At 47.0% G+C, this 23,037-nt stretch overlaps 1 protein-coding gene across 1 annotated transcript in view; it reads left to right on the forward strand.

The window, feature by feature from the left end:
• LOC119384042 (presequence protease, mitochondrial) overlaps positions 1-23,037 on the forward strand; it is an 87,247-nt gene that overhangs the window by 36,480 nt on the left and 27,730 nt on the right. The window contains exons 19-23 of the mRNA XM_049413332.1: positions 7,244-7,409; positions 11,066-11,166; positions 12,576-12,687; positions 14,642-14,754; positions 21,383-21,436. Of these exons, the coding sequence (XP_049269289.1) occupies positions 7,244-7,409; positions 11,066-11,166; positions 12,576-12,687; positions 14,642-14,754; positions 21,383-21,436 (546 nt within the window). The remainder of the gene's footprint in view (positions 1-7,243; positions 7,410-11,065; positions 11,167-12,575; positions 12,688-14,641; positions 14,755-21,382; positions 21,437-23,037) is intronic.

The raw sequence follows: 23,037 nt of genomic DNA on the forward strand, positions 1-23,037 counted from the left end.
CCAACCACCACCCCCAGCGTCGCAGGCACTTGAGCCGCGATGCGCGTGGAACGGAGACAATATTCGCATCCGTCCACAGGGAAATGGTGTAGTTGCCTTCAGTGGCGGGCACTCCAGTAGCGGTTGGGACATATCTGACCGGGCTCTTGACCCGTACACGTACGCCATGCGAGCAGCACACGCTGCCGTTGGCCGAGGTACGCAGAATCGGAGTCGACATACCGATCCGAGGACGCTAGAGCAGAGCGCGCCCGGAAGGGAGCATCCGATAGAGAGGAACGGTGGCCAAACGGCGCGAGGCACAGCACGCCAAGCCCGAGCGCGGCCGACCACCCTCTGCTATCGTTGCAACCAGCCGGGGCATTTCGCCCGAGATTGTTGGCAACCCGCAAGCCGAGAGCACGCGCTTTCGGGAAACGAGCGGGGCCGCCGGTGAGCAACACTGCATGGCCGGCGGCAAACAAAGCGGTGCTCAGTGAGACACATGAACTCCTAGCTCCGCTGGCTTGTCGTACTGGACCACCCAACGACACGCCAGTGCCACTTATTGAGCTAACAGTCGCCCGGCGCAGGTTTTTTGCGCTGTTAGACACGGGAGCAAGCGCTTCACTCTTTGGCGACGAAGTGTACGATCATCTCTGTCGGAACGCTATCCGGCTTAGATCGAGTAATGTGACTTTCCGGCTCGCCAGCGGCTCGGCGCAAGCAAGCGCTGCCGCTCGGCTAGTGGTGCGGTGGGAGAAACGGGTCAGGTGGCAACGCCTAGCTTACCTCCCCGGCCTGTCGGTTCCTATCATTCTTGGTAGAGACTTCCTCGCCAAGACGGGCATTGTTATTGACGTCTGCAACGGAGGATATAGGGAGCGAGCATGTGGCACCCTGAAACCTTTCATTTCCTTTCAAAAAGCGTCAGAGACAATTACGTTCGATGATGCTTCGCGCGCAGACCGTCCCAACAATTGCCCGAAAAAGTCACTCGTACATGCTTCTGCGGGGTCGACAAACCGACCCGCGGAGAAAGAACGCGCCGGAGGGAACGGCTCCCCTCGCGCGTGTCCCCCATCCCCCACTGCGGAGGCACTGTGCACTGCAGAGTGGGGCGAAGGGGACCACCCGCTGCTCAATAGCTCAAGCAGTTTGACGGTGGAAGAGAAAGCTCGCCTCTCATCGCTTCTGAATGAATATGACGCCATATTCACAGAACAGCCTGGCTGCACTGCGCTAGTTAGGCACAAAATTGAGACAGGCGATGCTTCTCCTTGGAAATGCAATCCTCGGCCGGTAAGTTTGGCTAAGAGGAAAGCATTAGACAGCGCTCTGGACGAACTGCTCGATACAGGCGTTGTCGAAAGGTCAGAGAGCCCGTGGGGTTTTCCCGTGGTGCTAGTACCTAAAAAGGATGGGACGACCCGCCTTTGTGTTGACTACCGTCGCCTGAACGAGGTAACACGCAAGGATGCATATCCGCTTCCGAGCATTCCCTCGATCGTGTCCAATGATGGCGGAGCGAAGTACTTCACTACGCTCGATGCTAGCAGAGGATACTTTCAGGTGGAGGTAGATCCCCGTGACCGAGAGAAGACTGCCTTCACTTGTCACAGGGGCCTTTTCCAGTTTACCCGTATGCCATTCGGTCTTGTCGGTGCGCCTGCGACTTAACAGCGCCTGATGGATCGCGTCTTAGGTGATGCAAGGTGGCACTACGCTCTTGCTTACCTGGACGATGTCGTGGTATACTCACGAACCTTTGATGAGCACTTACGCCATCTCAGGGACGTGCTGGAGCGTCTGAGGTCGGCGGGAATAACGCTAAACCTGGCCAAGACTCAGATTGCCGAGACCCGAGTAACGCTACTGGGTTTCACGTTGGATAACGGTCGCTTTCTGCCGTGTGATGACAAGGTTCAGGCATTATTGAACTACCCATCACCGACAGACATAGGCGGACTGAGACGCTTTCTGGGGCTGGTGAACTTTTATCGTCAGTTTATCCCAGATTGCGCTGCACTGCAAGCCCCCTTGACACTTCTGTTGAGGAAAGGTGAGCGGTGGAGATGGGGTCCCGAGCAAGAGGAGGCACTGCGCAACCTCGTTAAAGCGCTCGCGGAAACCACTGAATTAAGGCTAGCGGATCTCAGCAAAGATTTTGTGATCCAAACGGACGCCAGCGACCTCGGCCTAGGAGCGGTTTTGCTCCAACAGCACGAAGGTGGCTTGCGGCCGGTAGCTTTTGCTAGCCGCTCCTTGACTCCCGCAGAGAAAAACTATTCAGTGACGGAAAAGGAATGTTTGGCAATCATTTTTGCCCTGAAAAAGTTCGATTACTATATCAATGGAGTTCAATTTGTTATCGAGACTGATCACATGGCACTAACTTGGCTTAGACGCCTAGGGGAGCCGAGCGGCAGACTTGCACAATGGGCACTTTTCCTGCAGCGATACGACTTTACCGTTCGCTACAGGAAAGGAAAGAGCAACGTTGTGGCGGACGCACTTTCGCGCGCGCCCGTTGACTGTGAGAAGAGTAACATTACTACTCAACTCACCTCGCCCGAAGTCGGGCCCGAGAGCGACGTAACTGTTGCGACGCTCGATGTTGTCACGAAGGGTAACATTAATACCCATCCTGACACCTTTGAAACTCAGCCTAAGAGCAGAGTAACTGCTACACTGCTCGACAGCGAGAGTCCTCACGGAAGGGCGGACAACCCACCTTCAATTGAGGAGAGCGTTAACCACTTGGACTGCGTCAGTTCAGTGGGGAACGTGTTCAGCAGGAAGGAGCTATTAGAGGCTCAGCGGGAGGATCCATTTTGCAAAAAGGTGTTTGAGGGGCTCCGGGAGCCCGGTGGCGCGGCCGCGGCGCATGTTGACGCAGCTGGTATTGCTGTTAATGCGCGGCGCTCTGAAACAGCTGGTAATGCTGTGAGCGCGTTGGATTCCTACCTGCTAGACTCTGACGGCACTTTGCTGAGATACATTCCTGCGGAGAAGGATACACACGAGTCCTTCAAAGCGGTGATTCCACGCACGTTGAGAGGAGCACTGTTACGCTACTTTCACGATACGTGCATCGCTGGGCATGCAAGTGGCCCTAAGACTTACCTTAAGTTGTGCCGCTTTGCTACCTGGCCAGGCATGAAACGGGATGTAACGCGCTACGCCCGCTCATGCAATGTGCGCCAACGCGTGAAGCCGCGCGGTGGACGCCCACCCGGGCTCATGCAGCCGATCCAAAGCCAAACACCATGGCAAATAGTGGCCTGTGACATCATGGGACCTTACCCAAGAACACCGAGAGGAAACCAATTCCTTCTCGTCGTCACAGATCACTTCACTAAGTGGGTGGAACTGTTCCCCCTACGAAGGCTGACGCACCATTATCATGGAAAAGCTCATCGAAGTGTTCACGAGATTCGGCTATCCAAAGCAGTTAATTACGGACAATGCGTCCTATTTCACCGCCAAAATTTTCGTGGACTCTTGTGCAGCCCTAGGCATTAAGCACAAGAGAACAACCACGTACCACGCCCAGGCAAATCCAACCGAATGTGTAAACCGCAACATCAAGCACATGCTTGTTGCTTTTGCGGGGACGCACAAGGATTGGGACAATTGCGTCCCTGAAATCGGATTTGCTCTGAGGACGACCGTGAACCGCTCGACTGGCTTTACCCCGCCACTCTCAATTTTGGGAGAGAGCTGCTGAATCCTGAGAACATACTCTACAGGAACGCAGCACGGAACTGGCTGCTTCGTCGGCACGCGCTGATTATGCAGCTGGGCTGCGCGCGAAGGTGACGGAGGCTTTGGGCAAAGTACGACGGAACCTGAGCACTGCTCGTGGGGAGCAGAAAGCACAGTATGACTGCTCTCATCGGGACGTTCAGTACAAAGTGGGCGACCTGGTGTTGAAACGCAATCATGTCCTAAGCGATGCCAGTAAGAAATTCTCAGCTTCTCTGGCACCGAAGTGGATAGGACCGTACCGGGTAGGAGAGACTGTCTCTTCTCTCGTGTACAAGCTGACGGACTTAACGCTAAGACCGATTGGCGGACCGGTGCATGTCTGTGATCTCAAACCCTACTATGACAGAGGGAACGAGTGGCCCGAGGGAAACGCTTCCCCGTGCCCGCAGGCAGTGGCATTCGAAGGCACGGCTCGACGTACGAGCTCAGTGCGACGTTACAACTTGCGATCTCGGCAGAACTAACTCTGTCCGGTTCGTAGGGGCTTTATTGTGCGTGATATCGGATGGGACGCTCCTCTGATATCTAGCATGCAGCCTTCGAGAGCGAGCACGCACTTGCTTTTTCGGAGAGTAAGAGAGGGGCTAACTTATTGTTCGAGTCGCAGATCACCCATCGGCAGCACTTCAACAACAGCCAAGCCAAAACGACCGTTTTCGCCGGCAGTTGCCCCAAAGGCCGGTACTTTCAATGCACGCATTCCCAGGGAGCGGCGACACCAAAGCCTACAGCAGCAGCCAGAGTCAGGGCGAAAGAAAAACAGCAAAACAGCTTCCGGTCCGGAATGGCCCCGGTGGAGAAGAATTCGCGGAACCAGTGCACAGCCTGGCGAAGAGTTGCAGACCCGGCGACTGAACTACGGAGGGCACCCGCGGTACGAGCGTGGTATCCCGCTGCGTAGAACGGGGGTTGCAGCCGGCCAGCCGCAAGCGTCGGGAGAATTTCGACTCCAAACGCCTTAGAAGAAAAGAGGAAGAGAGAGGATGAGGCCGCAGGAGCAGAGCGGACCCCTGCTGAGCAACAAGTGGCGAGCCGCTAAGGACGGGTCGGCGCCTTCTTTGCTGCTTTGCATGCCGATAGTCCCAGAGCAGCGGAGGCGCGCGACATGGAGAAATCTTCAAAAGAAAAAGAAAGAGAACCAAGAGCGGGAGGAGCGGAGAAAAAGGAGGGGAATGGTTCTACCCCCACCAGAGGGCAACGACTGATGAGCGCCCAAGCCAACTCTCCTGCGTCGACACGACGCTCTCCTGGCGATGCGACCAACGCAAATCGAGGTGGCCTGCAGTCTGGCGCTGAGACCAATCCAGCCGTGTGCCCCTTTCGACACCATGGGCCGCAAAATTCCGAGCGAACGAGCGACGCCAGAAGCAAGCCGAGCCGATTCCGACCGAGCTGCCTGGGTTCCTGACAAATGTCAAGTTCCCGACAACTGTTCCCGACTGTCCCGACGACCGCCCTGATGGCTGTCCTGACAACTGTCTTCAACTGTCAAGCTGCCCTGCATTATCACTCACCGACACCTTCTTCCGGCTCGCCGGGTGACTGCCCCTTCAGCGATAACGGTGATCTGCGTCTCCGTGCGGCTCCTTCATCGACACGAACTTCGCCGTGTTCCTGGTGGAGCCGCTAGCCCCCTCTTAAGACCCAGGTGATGGCGATCCTCTTTTTTTCCGGCTAAAGGGTTCAATTAAGGAGGGGGGGGATGTGGGGTTGCACACGCAACCCATTGTCTTCAACGCGGCAGCACCTCGGCTTCGCGCTGCGTTTGTATGCGCAGTGGCAAGGGGGGTTGCGTGGGAGAGGGCACGTGCTGCTCCCGCAGCCCTTCGCGCCCTGCTCCCTGGCCGAAGTCGAGATGCCCCGTTTTCCCTCCTTGCCCTTTTCTAGAGAGACTCCTCTCCAGACCCCAAGAGACGCGCGCGGCTTTCTTGGGGACCGCCTGGTCTTTCGACTCGAGCAGCGGTGACGAACACAGCTGGATCGAGTCGGGAGCCACCCAGACGCCATCACCCCCTGCGCAACGCCCGGTCTATCGTGAGGCAACTTACTGCCTCAGGGCCGGACTGCGAAGCCACGAGAGGTGAGTCGAACCTTATCGCTCTAAATCTCGTGTGCTTCCCATTTTGTTGTTGTTTTTCACGTTGTCGTGCGGAACCTCTCCGCCGCTTCGTTTTACCTTGTATTTTGTTGCGTTGGTGGAGCTTTTGGCACAATAAACTATGTCAGGCAAAGAACTTGTCTCTGTTACCACTGGCCTGAAACCCGCCGCGGTCGCAACTTACGCGAACCGCGGGATAGGGGTCACAGCTCTGACTGTTAGGGCTGCTGCGTAGCACTAGTAGCGAGTAACTACACTCCTCTAGTGCGCGGTGTGATCCAAAGACGGGACAGTTTTCGCACGCGCGGAACTGTTCGTTACAAAGTAACCCCTATAAGCTCTTTACGATAGTCTCTACTGACAACGAACGCCACATGTCTATGACTCAAATGTACACTTTCTGAAGAGATGCTAGCTTCAGTCGTGCTGTTGGAGTTGTTTCGTGGTTGCCCAAGGCCATTCACTTGGTGTAGCACCGCCAGAATTCTGTCTTGAACGGCCGGTTGACGCAAACATCGAGCGGTTGCAACACGTTAGTCAAGCCTCCTGGAATCACAGCCAAGTCCGTTCGGTAGTCTGCCACACGACGCTAGAGTGACGTGGTGCACGCAACACAACAGACTCCGCAAGCAGTCCACACACTCCCCAACAACGCACCGGATAACAAAGGCGGCAAGCCTGCCGCAGTGCGCAATCTCAGAGGCCATGGTTTTGATACGTTCTAGTTTTTTTTTTTCTTTCTTTTTCAGACTTTTGCGTCCAAAAGTGGGGGGTGCAAGCTATATACAGGGGCGGCTTATACACGAGTATATACGGTACCTCGGAAAAAAAACACTATATGAATGTCATGTAGTGGGAGGAGTCTCCTTAACGTATGAAATATTGCGTGGCAGAAGTGTAGAATTGTGCCAGGCGTTAAAACATGTGACTTTAAAAAAAAGCGGGTTTTAAAGGTTCACCTCAGACATATTTAATCATCATCTGCAGCAAATGCATCAACAAAGTGAGTGGCTGCCTAGATTCACGTATTGCCTTACGAACGCGTAGTGGGCCCTTTGCTGATTCGCAAAAGGAAGAATTATGGTGTATTAGGCACTTCGCAACTGTACTTGCAGTAGGCATTCTAGGATAGCTTGAAATGGCGAATGCTACGTGCACAGACATTTGTTTTCTTGCGGCATGGTTGAGGCATCCACCGAGAACCGAAGCCAGGCTAGCAGTTGAGAAGGCGATGCGCATGGGGCCCGATTACGTTATCGCGTCCTACTCTTGAATGCGAAGCTCAAGCGTCCTCTGAGTTTTGCCCTGTTATTTTATTTAATGAAGGGAATTTATGTCTTCACCACAACTGCACGCTTTCTTGAGTATTACGTTCACTGTGCTCTGTTTTCGCAGGTTGAAACTGGAAGACGATGAGCGCTTGATGCAGCTTGTCCAGATGTGTGCAGCTGGCTTGGCACAAACACTGGCTGACTCTGGCCATCATTATGCCATGGCACAAGCTGAGAGCTACCTGAATGCCTGCGCCCAACTTCAGGAAGAGTTTACGGGTATTTCTCATGTAAGCTTTTATTTTAATGTTTTTCCTGTTTTTTAATTTGATCAATTTAAAAGGTGTGTACCATCCATTTGTTTTCTGAAACATCAATAAGGCACTTACAGCTACTGTAGATGAACTAGAGAAGCCTCAGCAACGAGCCAACGTTTTAGAAAGGACTTTGTCCAGCATCAAGGTCTTTTGTCATCTTTGTTTTTGGTTGACGAGGTCTTTGTAGGAGTGACACATTTTCTTACTTTGTTACCCTTGACGAAGACTATTCCCATCGTCAGAGCATTGACTCCTGGTTGAGGCTTCTCTTGTTTGCTTTCTGTTAAAAGTCTCGGTTCTCTCATGTCCCTGTTGTTTTAGAGCGCCACTGTAGAATTTATGATTTAATGAAGGTAAGAGGTAGGCAATTTTCCTCGTGCAGGAAAGTGCAGTGTTGCTCCAATTTTTAGTGAGCCCGATATATACTGGCCGTTGCCTTCTTCTGGTTGTGGTCACTAAAACACCTTCTTGTTTTTCCGCCAAAGGTAGCTGGTACACTCCCAGGAATGTGAACCTCTCAGCTACCAATTTGCGTCCAAGGAGCTATTGAGGCTTACGATGAGCTGAAGTTAATAATTTCGTTGGCATTTCTGTGGGAGGGTTTCTAGAGTTCCTTTCATTTTATCTGAGAAACATGCTCTCTGAATGGGATGGAAAAGTGTTAATACAAAAACAAGACATCTGTATTGGTTTGTGCATTGCGCTGACCGTAAGTGATCTCTGTCTTGCCCGCAAGAACAGAAAACTAAAAAATGCAAACATAATAAGTGCATTCAGATACGTAGATGATTATATACCTCCTTTTACTTGGAACCACGTCAGAGGCGTTCAGTCATGATGCCACATGCATGCTTGATATTTTCTCTGAGTGCATAGAACCGTTAAAGGGACACTAAAGGCAAATAACAATTTATGTCAGAGTGAAAGCTCAATGTATGACAACTTCTAAAACGGCAGTATTATCAACAGCAGTGCCCTACTTACCAAGAAATTAAGCTAAATGTATCACATGATGAGCGCCACGAGTGGGACATTTTCGAAGTGATCCCGATGACGTATGAGAGTCTGCCTACAATAAATCACTAGTAATCAAACTAGCAGCAATAAAAAAAGAACCTTCTGTGCATCAAAAGACATAATAAAATGCTGTTTGTTCGTTTTCGTTTGATTCAAGGAAAAAAGAACCTCTGTGGCGTTGCCATGGGGAACGGCGCGCATGGTTCAAAGGTTCCGTTTTCGCCGAAGTGCGCTTCGCCCGGCACCCTGCTTCGCTCACGCGGTCGCGTCTCAGTGGTAGTTTCGGGATCGCGTACTGCCGCGTGTGTTTTGCGCGCTCGTGAAAGTCACTCTGACAGAAAGTTCGACAAAATGCCGCATGCAACAACGCCGGCACTACGAGCCTTCAGCAGCTAGGGAGCCCATTGCGGCGATTGCGGCAAGCTTCGATCGCTTCAATGGCCGTTGTTGTTGCTATGGGTCCCGCTACTTTCGCTCGGCTGCTACTAGTGTCGGCGGCCGCGCAGTAAAGGCGGCCAACGTTGGGCACGGCAGTAGGCTTGTGCGAATAGTAAATTTTAGGTTCGAAGCGAATAGTGATTTTGGTCGAATAATTTCGAATCGAATTCGAATAGTATATATCACATATTATAAAGCAAAATGATGTGTCAAAATGATCTGTCATGACCCAACCAACCTTCACAACGTTTTTTTTTTTTAATTGTAACAAGGCATGTGCAAATGTCATTCTTTTTGGTTCAAAGGAAGTGGGAGCAACTTTGAATAGTAGCAGGATTTGGCTTTCGGTAGAATGCAAATGATAACCTGTAAAATATGTTACGTTCTATACTTGGAGCATATAAGCCGGTATAACAAGTTTTTAAACTTAAAAAATGATGAATCGATGTGAGGGAATATGTTCATTTAACTTTAAAGTGAGGCTTCGCGGTAGTGCGGATTTTTCCTGGAAAGGTGTATTCACCGTACAGCACCTGTCTACTGCAGTGAAACTGCCTTTACAGGAGGTTACAAGCGAACAGTGCGGATTTTTCCTGGAAAGGTGTATTCACGGTATAGCACCCCTCCACTGCAGTGAAACCACCTTTACATGGGGGTTATAAGCGGACTAATGTACACCTATTCGTTCATTTCGAATACTTCGAAATTTTTAATAATTTAAATTCGACTCGAAGCGAATTCGAATACTGTATTATTCGTTCGAATATTCGAAGTGCTCGAATATTCGCACAAGCCTACATGGCAGCAGTGACGTATGAAAGTCGGATTTCAGGCGGGTCATTTGAAGTGCGCTAATGCGATGCGGACCACTAAAACGTAATTTTATTTCAAAATAAGCACTTCCTTGGCATAGAAGTAGCACTACAAGGTTTCTGGACGGCTGTTTAACAATCAACGTCGACTTAATATTTGCCTTTAGTGTCCCTTAACAATCACACATGAGATGCCAGAAAACTGCATTCTGAGATTTCTCAGCATGAGAATATCTTTTGGAAGGAATTAGTACGTCTACTGGGAGTATGAGCCGAGGGCCAAGAAGCCGCTACTGCCATTTTTTTCGGGTCACTCGAAGCTGGTTAAATGGGGCATTGATAACTTAACCATAATGAACACACTCCAATGCTCCTGTTCCCATAAGTGTCACACCAGTTTCTTGGCACAAGCAGACTACCTGATGAGGGCCAGTTTTTTACCGTTTGTTGTTATTTCGGTGGCCGAGAGTTTGCTCAAAACTGTAAAAAGCAGCCGAGGCAATGGGCTCTCGGGAGTGTTCCTAAAGGAGCGAGCAGAGTAAAATGCGCAATTATCCCGTACATACATGACTTGTCACACAGGCTGAAAAAGATAGGGAACAAAGCCAACATTGAGGTTGTTTTTCAGCCCCCAACAAGCTTTCTGGTCTGTGCAAGAAGCCAGGCTGTCAGAAAAGGCACAATGAAAGCTATGCAAAGTGTGAGAGCAATGTCATGTATAAGCTACCGTTGTCCTGTGGGAAAGCATACATAGGACAGACGGGGAGGTGCGCTAACAACAGGCTGCAGGAGCATGCAAACAATGTGAGAACGGGAGCCACAGGCCACTTGGCCATCCTCTGCAGGAACTGTGGGTGCAAGCCCCGGTGCATGCAATGCAGTGTGATAGGAAAAAGCCCGGCGCAAACTACACATGAGATTATCGAAGCATCTGAGATCGCTAGGTTGCAGGATGCACGTGTTAGTACGCCATCAATTGAATTAACAAAGAAAGAAACTGACTTAACAAAACGCAGACAGTGACTCGACGGCGATGACATATCTTCAGACTTCATCATCCAGCAGACTGTCATGTTATCTGAAATCCATTGTCAATAATCTGTAACCCAAAATGTACACGTGTTTGCAAGTCCTTGCTGGTTTCTCATTTTGTTCCTTACAAATGCACCTGCATGCACGGCTTTTCAGCCTATTTATTGGTGTGACGCATTGAGAAATAAATCAAACGTTGGAAGTTACTGCTTGGTTGGTGTCGTTCTTCTGTCCTCTGACGTGTTTAACAGTGTGCTAAAATAGTAAAATATGCAAAAAGATTGGGAAGTGTTGAAACAGCCTGAAGCCTGTCTTTTTTTTTTGCTCCAGATAACACAGATGAAAACTCTAGCTGAAGCACCAAACCTCAAGTATTTGTTGCCCCAGTTGAAAGCCTTGGCGGATGCCTTACTCAAGAAGGATTCTATGAGGTGAGGAAGCGTTGAAGCCCAAGTAGTAAGACTGTGAGATGTTCTTATTGCAAGCATCTTGCAGTGGTTACTGACATTAGTGAGCAGGTATGGATGGTAATGGACTTAGAAAGTTCAGCAAGCTGAAAGCAACATTGCTGTTTAACAGCATCATTGACTAGTTGCTGACTTATGATGATCGATCGCAAAGGTGCATGGTAATGGGCGTGTGGGTCACGTTGAAGTGTGATTCACAGTCCACTGGTGGCAGCATGGTGCACATCCGGACAGCATTGCTTGCTCCTAGGCTTCATCCATTTTTGCAATTTCTTGCTATCAAGAGCTTGACTCATTTCTCTTGCCGAAGATATTGCGGTATGCTGCCACCATTTAGAGAGTGAAAATTCAGAGAACTTCCCGGTCAGCCACAGGAAAGCAGCACTTAAAAATTGGTTGTTGGGCTCTTAATTTTTCTAAGCTTGTCTACTTTGTTATTTATCGGGGTGTTTACATGAACCTGGCAAAAGTTATTTCAGTCAGTTTGCTGGGTGAGATTTGGCTGTCCTGCTCATGTACCGTACTCACGAATTAAAACGCAACATTATAAGTTCAAGTATGACAACTGGTACACTCTATTGCTCGGGATAACCACATCATGTCGCTATGAAACCGGTCACCAAAAGGGGTGTTGGCTCTGATGTAAATGTACGAATGAGCCAATATGATGCCAATTTGACACATAGTACTAAACACTGTGGAAACAAAAATAGTATTGTCGCGACGTCAAGAGAGAGGTCGTAATGCGAGAGAAGAGCTGCAGGTCGGCCTTTTTATCAGCGAATTCTTCTTCTTTCTATCTTGTGTTGTCGTCTTTCTTACTGCATGCACGTGGCAATATGTACGTGCATTACGTAGCCCTAAATTGATGCATTTCATTCCATGAGCACTGAATATGTGGATGGGTCAGGTTGGCAGCAGCAATAAATTACACACATTGTCTTGTTTTTCGCCTTGACGCAGGCGACTGCACCGATCGTGATTTGTTGGGTACGAGTTCATGTGAGCACTAATTATGGATGGGATTTAACGTTCCAAAACCACGATATGATTATGAGGGACGTTGTAGTGAAGGGCTCCTTTAACGTGCACCTAAATCTAAGTACATGAGCCTCAAGCATTTTCACCTCCATCGAAAATGCGGCCACCGTGGCCGGGATTTGGTCCCACGACCTTTGGGTCAGCAGTCGAGCACCATCACCGGGCTGGCTTCATGTAAACACTGTCAAGTGAGACTGTCTTAGCGTGACTTCTAGCTTGGCTAGTTCCTGTCAGTTTCATCTAAATTAAGCTTGCGTACATAATCTTGGTTCATTTGAGTGCTTCCTTTTAAACTTCTTGTATTAACTTTTTGTTTCTGCATTGTGGCCCAGGTGTTCGCTGAATGCCAGCCCGTCTGGTCTGTCAGCTGCTGAAAACTGTCTTGATGGCCTTCTCTCATCTATTCCTGGTGCATGCACCACAAACTGTCCAGATTATGTTGTGGTGAGTCTTGCCTTTGTTTTGTTGAGCATTTGGATTACACGAAGCATTCAGTATCCATTTCTGGTTATTCATTTCTGAACTTATTGAGCATAAAATAAGTTTTTCTCTCTTGACAGCCAGCCACAATGAAAGCTGGAATCATTTACCCTTTCCCGACTGACATTTTTTAAGTTGCCTAATGAATTGGTCTAATGTGTTGTAAAATGACCAAACAATTCATAAAAGGCATTTTACTCGTCAGTATAATAGAACAAATATTTTTAAGCAATGGCCCAGAGGGTTGGCTTAGCGCCACTGCACTATGATATTCCGTGAGTGTCTGCAGTCCTGCATGTGTAAAAATGCTCTCTGGAAGTTCAAAACCAACACCTGTCTTGAGTACTCTGCTGTTATGCATAGCCGCCATCAAAACAAATATTTCAGGTGCTGTTGGAAGGTTGTGGCCATCCAGATGCACTGCTGATACAGTAATGAGCTGTCCGAGTTTGATGATTCCCCAGAGACCTCAGAGGAGAGCTGCATTTCTTTCTCACCCTCGGAGTCTAACAGGCGTTTTCCTGTTTAGATACAAGTATTAGTTAGCGCATCCATTGACGAAATGCGTGCTCACAGAGAGGGACACCACTTTTAAACCTGAGTGCCAGCATCAAAGCGATTTACAACTGAAATTGACGCTTTGAGTGTATTATTTTATTTTTTTCTGATGCTGCCTGTTTATGCCGTAGAAAATTGCACGAAACAGATTGGGATAGCTTGAGTGCAGCACTGCAGGAGCACTTGTTTCACTGTGTACGATCCCAGCTCATCCTTGGGAGGAGGGGTACGAACAGTGTGAAAGTGCCCAGCTCATCTGTGGTAGGAAAAGGGGTAATGAGCGACGAGAAAGTTTCGTGATGATGACCATAGTGTCGTAGTCGCCTTGCGTATGGGAGCGAGTTTTTCATATTACTAGGCAAGCTACACATTTTAAACTAGACCGTCTGCCCATGCAACCTGCGCTATTACGGGTGTGTACTCCTAGTGCATAACTGTATCTTTCATGTTTGTTTCTTTGTTCTTGTGTATGTGAGAGAGAGATTTACTTTATGAGGGTCTAGTTGTGAGATCGTGACACTTTGAAGAAATGCTGCTGTTATCACGAAACTACATATTCATTCTCTATTTACCGTATTTACTCGATTCTACCGCGCCCTCGATTGTAACGCGCACCCGTTTTCCGCGACCAAAAAAAAAAAGTAATACATCGATTGTAACGCGCACCCATTTTTCGTGAGAGAAAAGAACAAAAAAGTCCATAGGAGTCAAACTTCGCACATTCAGAAGAACAAGTACTTGGGTTTTAAAGAAGTAAAGTTTCAAAAAAGTAGAACACAGTCAAAAAGCGGGCCTTGCCGCTAAAACTGTCACCACTACGGCGGCGATACGAGTCGCATAATAGATCAGTCCTCGTCGCTGTTGGACAACTCCTTGTTGCTGTAAACACTCTTCGATTTCGGGAAACCGGCCCTGCTTTGGTCCACTGAAACCTTTTCGTGAAGCTTTGCTGTAAAAAATCTTCTGCTTCTGTTTGCGCCAGTATCGCACGCACGTTTCGGGAACTCCGAACGACCGCGATGCGGCCCGATTTCCGTCCGTCTCTGCAGATGTAATAACTATTCTTTTAAATGCGGCATCGTGGAGCACTCGTCGAGTATTTGGAGTCGGCACTTCCATGCCATCGATGCGAACGAAGAACGGGATGACAATCTCCTCAGCACACGAGAAACGGTCAAGGCGCGTAGGAGGTGGCCATTTTGAAATGCCGATGGCAATATGATAACAGAGCTTTTTTTTTTTTTTTTTCGGTACTCGATTCTAACGCGCATGCGATTTTTGGACTCGTTTTACCGGAAAAAAGGTGCGCGTTAGATTCGAGTAAATACGTATTATATGATTCTGTTTCCTTGCTCTACAGGATTCAGACTTCTTTGCCAAAGAACGCAAGATCCACTTGGTATTCCCATTTGGTGTCAACTTCTGTGCAAAGAGCTTCAATGCAGTGCCTTATAGCCACCCTGATTACTCTAGGTAAATTGGTTTTGTTCTTCATTGCAAGCAGCCAGCTAAAAATACAAACAGCAAAGCAGGAGTGCACATAAAGAGAGATATGGAAATTGAGGAATATTTGAAGAATCTTTGTTATTACAGTAGAACCCCGCTGTTACGTTCCTCACTGCTGCGTTTTCCCGGCTGTTACGTCGTTTTCCGCCGGTCCCGGCATAGCTCCCATAGGATACAATGTATTGGGAACCCCGCTGTTACGTCGTAACTGTCGGACCGTTCCCGTATGAAACGTCGCGAAGTGCGCTCGGAGCCGACCGAGTGACTACCAAAGAGAGCGGCCATGGTGCATTTTCACGCAGCTTGGCCTCGTTTGACCGTAATATTAGCCGCATGAGAAGCGCAAGCAACGGAATCTTTCAATTGATGCAAACAAAAGCATGGCCTTCGAGATTCAAATTGCAAAGATGGCGTCTATGACGTAACTGCTCGCGAAAGCAAGGCCTTCGAGATTGGCATTTACTATTGACAAAAGCATAGCCTTTGAGATTTGTATTGCACAAACATGGCGTGTATGACGTAATTGCTTGCGAAAGCAAGGCCTTCGAGATTGGCATTCACTTCTGCCATCGCGTTGGCGTAGACTCATCATCATCGTTATTTGTCGGAGAACGGGAGGAGTTCGAGCTGGTTGGAGCTCGCATGGTCGTGCGTGCGGTTCGCGGTCGGACTCGCCGCGCCGGTCGTGATTGCGTGTGCTTAGTTCTTTCATGCCTACAGCTGTTGGTGTTAAAAAAATCACATACGTTGATTACATTTCTGTGGATGAGGCCGTCCTAAGCTCCGCGTTTCTATCCATCGACTAGATCGCGGCTGAGCGCGCCAATTTTCGTGCTGCTCGTAAGAATTGAAATAAAATTCTGTACCACTAAATATTTTGCCGTTTTTCCTGTTTTTCGGCTCTTACGTTTCCCGTCTCTTACGTTTATTTCCTACGGTCCCTTCAAAAACGTATCAGCGGGGTTCTACTGTATGTAGAATAGATATGTACACCGGTAAGCAAAAGTATAGGTTATAGGCTCACCAAAAATGAATTTTTTTTGATACCTAAGATCAAGAAGGGAGCCGACGGATGGATACACGTTATAGATTTCAAAACAGGAGAAAGTGCCTCAGATCAGGCTGGCCGACGTTTCGATAGGGGACCTATCTTTGTCAAAGGCGCCTTGTCATCCCTGGCGTGTTAGTTTTATGGAGTTAGTGATGACGTCATGTCCAGCGGCGGCGCGTCTGTTGCTGTTGGTAATTGATGCCTGGAAAGAGAGAAACTCGAAAGCAGAGGAGTAAAGCCCTTGCCACATTTCAAGAGAGTTTGCAAACACGTTCGGGTCTGCCATGTCAGAGTTAAAGGTAGCTGCAAAGAAAGAAAAAAAAAAGAAAAAAAGAAAAAAAAGGGGGGGGGGGGGTACAACCAAGCGAGAGGGCGAGTGCAGCCATCACAAAGAGCTGCAGAAGGTGGTGAGGAAGGGAACTACAGGCGGGGAGAAAAACCGGGAGGCTTACGTTCAAATGTCCGCCAAGGAGCTGCAGAAGGTGGTGGGGAAGGCAGCTACAGACGACAAAAAAAAAAAAAAAAAAAGGAAGGTACTCGGGCGGCGTACGTTTAAAATGCCGCCTGCCTACTTTAAGTGATATTGAAAGGGTTGCCTGAAAAGCAAGCTCCTGCTTAATGGGTGAAGTAATTGGCTGGCATATGCATCCAGTGTCGTCTGTGGCTTCCAAAAATTGGGCGCCCGTCAACTAAGAGGGTGAAGTAATTGGCTGGCATATGCATCCAGTGTCGTCGGTGGCTTCCAAAAATTGGGCGCCCGTCAACTAAGAGGGGAAAAAAGAAAAAAAAAAGTTGAAAGGAACGAGGGGCGGCCGGGGGGGAACAATCGGAATAAGACTCGTAGAACTTCCTGAGAAAGCGAGGGCTGTGACAATGCTGGCCACAAGCGGCCTTTGGAGCGCGGAAAGGGGGAAGGAAACCGTGGTTCGGATTCACTAGAAAATGAAAACATCTTAAGAGAATAATATCTACATGTATGTGCACATTTATACATGCAAGGTTGAGAGATATTAAAAAAGAATATTGATAGTGTATTATGGGAGCTGGTCGGGATTTTATTTTGTGAATAGGTTAAGGTTTTTGAAAGCTGAGCGTACTTCATGTCTCTTAATATTATAGGAATCATGCTATGGCTTTTAACGATTTAGCAAATTGAAGAATTTTCCCAAAAACTCGAGAACATAATTCTAACAACCGAAGAAAAAAAGGGACCTAGAACAATATAAAGAAAAACAGAATAAAAAATTGAGGCAAAAGCAGAATAAGAAAATGATTTCCAATCAAGGAACACCCTCCCGAACAACCACCCTAGTCCCGCTAACAACTGACAGTACAAACAGAGAAATACCAAGCACAGCTAACATCACACAAATAGAGCAGTCCAATGTTGTAGACATTTCAAGTACATTAAGCCTAGAGGAAACAAGGGTCCTTAGCAAGGGCCTAAACTTTTGTCCAACCAACAACACAATAGATGAATTCGAACTCCACAGAGACCTCACAGAATTTTCACGAAGAATGCGCATTAGACACTTTTTTGCAGATAACGATGGAGCAGAAACAGGTACTACAACGCTCAGGGCTCAGTCTACTTGGACTCCCGAACCAGAACAGGCAATTGAACTCGACTTATATCTTAAAGCTATCACTACAGAAATCATTAATCAATCGAAATCATCTAAAAAGCCTAGGAACATGACTTATTCGGAGAGTCGCATCATCTCTAACCTCAAGTCGCGCGAAGACATTATCATCAAGGAAGCCGATAAGGGAGGAAGCATAGTCATTTGGCCAACACAGAAGTACAAGCACGAGGCTTACAGACAATTCAATAACCCAGAACACTACCGCAAACTAGACAGCGATCCAACAGAACAATACACACTCACAATCACTAACACACTTAGATCCCTCCTTGCTGATGAATTAATAACTCCATCAGAATTCAAGTTTCTGAAACCAAACAACAAAGCAGCAGGGCGGTTTTACCTCCTCCCCAAAATTCACAAAGTACCATCCACCGAATTATACACTTCCAATATTCCAGGGCGCCCAATAGTATCAAATAACAACACCCCAACCGAGAGCCTCTCCGAATTCCTTAACCACTTTCTCGGGGACATTCCGAAGACATTCCCGTCATTTGTACAGGACACCCCACACCTACTGCGAATAATAGAAGAGATTAATAGCAAAGGCACACTACCACAAAACGCCATCCTCGTCACACTAGACGTTACCGCTTTATACACGAATATCCCGATCCCAGAGGGCCTAACCTCAATAAAGCAAACTTTAAATCAACATAATGTACAGCATTCTACTGAAGTATATTTATCATTACTCGAACTAGTACTATCACACAACTGTTTTGAATTTGAAGAAAATTACTACCTTCAAATACAAGGAACAAGCATGGGCACCCCATTCGCACCCACTTATGCAAACATATTCATGGGAATTCTGGAAACAGACTTCCTGGCTCGCTGCGCAGACAAACCCCACACATACCTTCGGTACATTGATGACATACTTATAATATGGGGTCACGGCAGGGACAATCTAGCTAAATTTACATCATTCCTAAACTCCTTTCATCCAACGATAAAGTTCACGTCCGAGACCTCAGCTGAGAGCATCAACTTTCTTGACACAACCATATATCTTGAGAATGGTAGATTAAAGACTACGCTGTATAAGAAACCATTTGACAAGCAACAATACCTAGATTATACTAGCCATCACCCAAAACATTGTAAACAGGGCATTTTCAGGAGCCAAGCAACAAGGTTACGTCGCATATGCGTAGAGGATCAGGATTACGTAAACAGACTTACTACCCTAAAAGAAACACTAGCAAACAGAAGCCATCCAAACGCGTTCCTTCATAAGGCTTACACGGACGCACTAAAACTAGATCGCACTGAGACACTCAAACCACGCCCTAAAACCACAACAACAACAACGCCTCTTCTCACTACAAAATTTTCCAACGCACTTCCGAACATAAACAACATCCTCGCAAAATACTATCCGATTCTAACAACCAACCAGAAACTTAAAAAAATCTTCCCCGAACCGCCTAAGGTTGCCTACAGACGCAACGCCAATTTTAAAGATATGCTCGTACATGCAAACTCGCAACAAAAACTACACCAACGTCTGGACCCTGTGGGCGTCCAAGATGTTCTACGTGCAAACATATACAGCCAGCCACCAACGTAAAAAGCACAGCATCCGATTACCTTCACAAGGTAACATCGAACTTCACGTGCACCTCAAACAACCTGATCTACTGCATTGAGTGTGCCACCTGTAAAAAACAGTACATAGGCGAAACTGGACAACCAATTCATGTAAGACTGAACGGCCACCGCGCAGACACAAAGCACAACTTACCAAAAGCAGTAGCCAGCCACTTCAATCAACAAGACCACAATTTCGATCAAGCCAAACTTTACATTCTACAAACAAACTTCCGGTCACCACGTGAGAGGAAATACATGGAATCGTATTTGATACACAAATTTCAATCCCTACACCCATCAGGAATAAATCTAGCTCGTGGTAATTTGGAATCGTTAAAAGCCATAGCATGATTCCTATAATATTAAGAGACATGAAGTACGCTCAGCTTTCAAAAACCTTAACCTATTCGCAAAATAAAATCCCGACCAGCTCCCATAATACACTATCAATATTCTTTTTTAATATCTCTCAACCTTGCATGTATAAATGTGCACATACATGTAGATATTATTCTCTTAAGATGTTTTCATTTTCTAGTGAATCCGAACCACGGTTTCCTTCCCCCTTTCCGCGCTCCAAAGGCCGCTTCTGGCCAGCATTGTCACAGCCCTCGCTTTCTCAGGAAGTTCTACGAGTCTTATTCCGATTGTTCCCCCCCGGCCGCCCCTCGTTCCTTTCAACTTTTTTTTTTCTTTTTTCCCCTCTTAGTTGACGGGCGCCCAATTTTGGAAGCCACCGACGACACTGGATGCATATGCCAGCCAATTACTTCACCCTCTTAGTTGACGGGCGCCCAATTTTTGGAAGCCACAGACGACACTGGATGCATATGCCAGCCAATTACTTCACCCATTAAGCAGGAGCTTGCTTTTCAGGCAACCCTTTCAATATCACTTAAAGTAGGCAGGCGGCATTTTAAACGTACGCCGCCCGAGTACCTTCCTTTTTTTTTTTTTTTTTTTGTCGTCTGTAGCTGCCTTCCCCACCACCTTCTGCAGCTCCTTGGCGGACATTTGAACGTAAGCCTCCCGGTTTTTCTCCCCGCCTGTAGTTCCCTTCCTCACCACCTTCTGCAGCTCTTTGTGATGGCTGCACTCGCCCTCTCGCTTGGTTGTACCCGCCCCCCCCCCCCTTTTTTTTCTTTTTTTCTTTTTTTTTTCTTTCTTTGCAGCTACCTTGAACTCTGACATGGCAGACCCGAACGTGTTTGCAAACTCTCTTGAAATGTGGCAAGGGCTTTACTCCTCTGCTTTCGAGTTTCTCTCTTTCCAGGCATCAATTACCAACAGCAACAGACGCGCCGCCGCTGGACATGACGTCATCACTAACTCCATAAAACTAACACGCCAGGGATGACAAGGCGCCTTTGACAAAAATAGGTCCCCTATCGAAACGTCGGCCAGCCTGATCTGAGGCACTTTCTCCTGTTTTGAAATCTTTGATACCTAAGACACACAAATTGAAATTGGCAAGTGAACTTGAAAGGTTGCAATTTCATCACATGTGCATTGTTGACCCTCATGGGGTTAACCTCCACGTTAATGCCTGCAGTGCACTGCCAGTTGTGATGCAGTGGCGGCTCATTAAGCTGACTACTACGTTACACTTGTTTTCTGGTACAAAGGTTATGGCAGCAATGTGCCTTTCATGAAACAATAATGCTATGGAACAGTATACAATTAATGCTACTGAGCAAGGGCACTTTGATCACGATTGAAAAGACAGTGAAAACTGATATAACACGGCATGAGCTGTTCGTCCTTGGCAGTGCTACATGCATACACAGTTGTAAATACACTTGTATAGTCGTTCTAGTGACTCTTCTTCTGTAGCATATTTGGTTGAGGTGCGGAACAATATTTCTTACTTATGTTTATGTCAAGAGAGCTTATGTGATGCGCAGATGACATACGGTGTTCGTTCAACTTGTCCTGAGATATAGCTGTCGATATTCTTGTTCCCACTGCATGCCTGCTGTAAAATCACCACTGATGTCATAAAAGGAAGCTTTATAGGCTGATGGGTTCAGTGGTGATTCTGGCACGGTGTGTCTTTTTATACAAAATATTTCTGCATTTCATGCGAAGGAACTCCCTTATTGGTCATAGGGAACTTAAAGAAATACAAGACAGTTGTTTCTCCAGCATCATAAAAAAAAAAAAAAAATTGTCTGGTTGCCTGTTCAGTCAACCGATCAGTTTCTGAAGTACGCTTGAGCGCTTGACCTTGAACTTGAAGTTGAAATGGAGTTCCCTCATTTCAGTGTCTTCTTTCTTTTTTATTCTTTTCCTGCAGTCTTCAAATTGCATCTCAGTTATTGTCATTCAAGTACCTGCTACGGGAAGTGAGGTGAGTACCAACTCTGGCACTGCCAGTATTGTATAATTGCACTATGAAGGAAATCCTGATACATAGTAATGTGCCGAAGAATTGCTTTTCACATTTTTGTGCCACGACTGTGCCAAGGCTCACAAATGGCATAACCACCACCTCCACACTTCAGACTGAATTGTAACGCTTTTGAAACTGAAAAATCCAGGATACATGTGACCAAGCCAATTATCAAATCAAATCAAATCAAATCAAATTTATTTCAACATACCTACAACCGATGTTGAGGACCATGAACAAAATTTTAATTTGTTACACCAACTAGCTGCTAATGGCATCTATGCAGGAGTGCGACTCTGGTGTGCCAGTTGCACGGTGCCTGTCGTGGGGCTGGCATGCTCGGCTTCTTGTTGGTCGCATGAGAGAGCTTCAATTGGTAGCAACACTGGAGCATGCAGGTTAACTGACTTTGTAATGGGCTCCTCAACACCTGTCATTAAATTGCAATGGCTGCCATCTTGAGTGAAATAAACAGCGTGGAAAACGTGGACGGGCAAGGAACGACAAAGATGGGCGCTGACTCGCAACTACCTTGTACAAGCAAGATGTTACCTTGTACAAAGCAAGATGGTTGTATGTTATCGTGCTTTTTTAGTTGCAATTTATTCCGTTTCGATAGAAATAAAATTTTAGTTGCGAGTCAGTGCCCATGTTTGTCATTCCTTGTTTTTCCACTTTTTTCATGCTATTTATTTTGTTCAAGATGGAAACACTAACTTGCCTAACTATCCGTTCTCATGCAAGGCCTGTTTCATAGCATAAAAGCAAGCCCGTATATGTGTCGTCGTTTGTGTCATGGGCACATGTAGTTTTGTTTACTTGGACCAGGAATAGAATTTTTTTTAAACTTAAAAACATACAATGTGCAAGCTTCAGCCTGTATTTCTCTTACTCTGTCTTGTTTCTGTCTAATGTTTCACAGTATTTTGCTGTTTGCCATTTACTTTCTTGCTTTTGATGACACTCTCCAATGTATATCACTTAGTGCTGACATACTTAGTGAGCCCTCAATTTGATAGTGTGCTGTTCTTACAGTTTACAGCATTGGTTTTTGATGCCGCTTAACGTTACAGCAATAGCTTGTGCAAGTGTGGGCTTCATGCCTTTACAAGGCCCTTTAATTCAAGGCCCTTTATTTCTAAGCATGATTGTGGCAACGTATGATGACATATGGTAGTTTCTCTGTAGGTCAAGTCAGTGCAAGAGGTTCACATGAAGTTATTGCATCTTTGTCTGTGAGAAGTAGCATCCTTGCCTTGCAATTCTTCTGCTTTCCTTAGTTTAGGCTACTCAGCCATATTAACTCAGCTACTGCCTCGCCAAGCTTTTCATAATTCATGTTTTATATACAATTTGTACATTTCCTAAGTCGAATTAAAATTTTTTTATGTAGCTGCGGTGCGTTCATTTGGCCAATTTTAGTTTCACTGCGGTATTGACAGTACATTTATTTCACTGTAATATTTAAATTTGTTTTTTGTGTTTTAAGTAATTTTTTCATTTTGTAGGCTCATGCAATATACATGTCATTTTGATATTGTCGTGCCTGGATATTTGGA

The sequence above is a fragment of the Rhipicephalus sanguineus genome, chromosome 1 (assembly GCF_013339695.2).
Source record: "Rhipicephalus sanguineus isolate Rsan-2018 chromosome 1, BIME_Rsan_1.4, whole genome shotgun sequence".
Taxonomy (NCBI): Eukaryota; Metazoa; Arthropoda; class Arachnida; order Ixodida; family Ixodidae; genus Rhipicephalus; species Rhipicephalus sanguineus.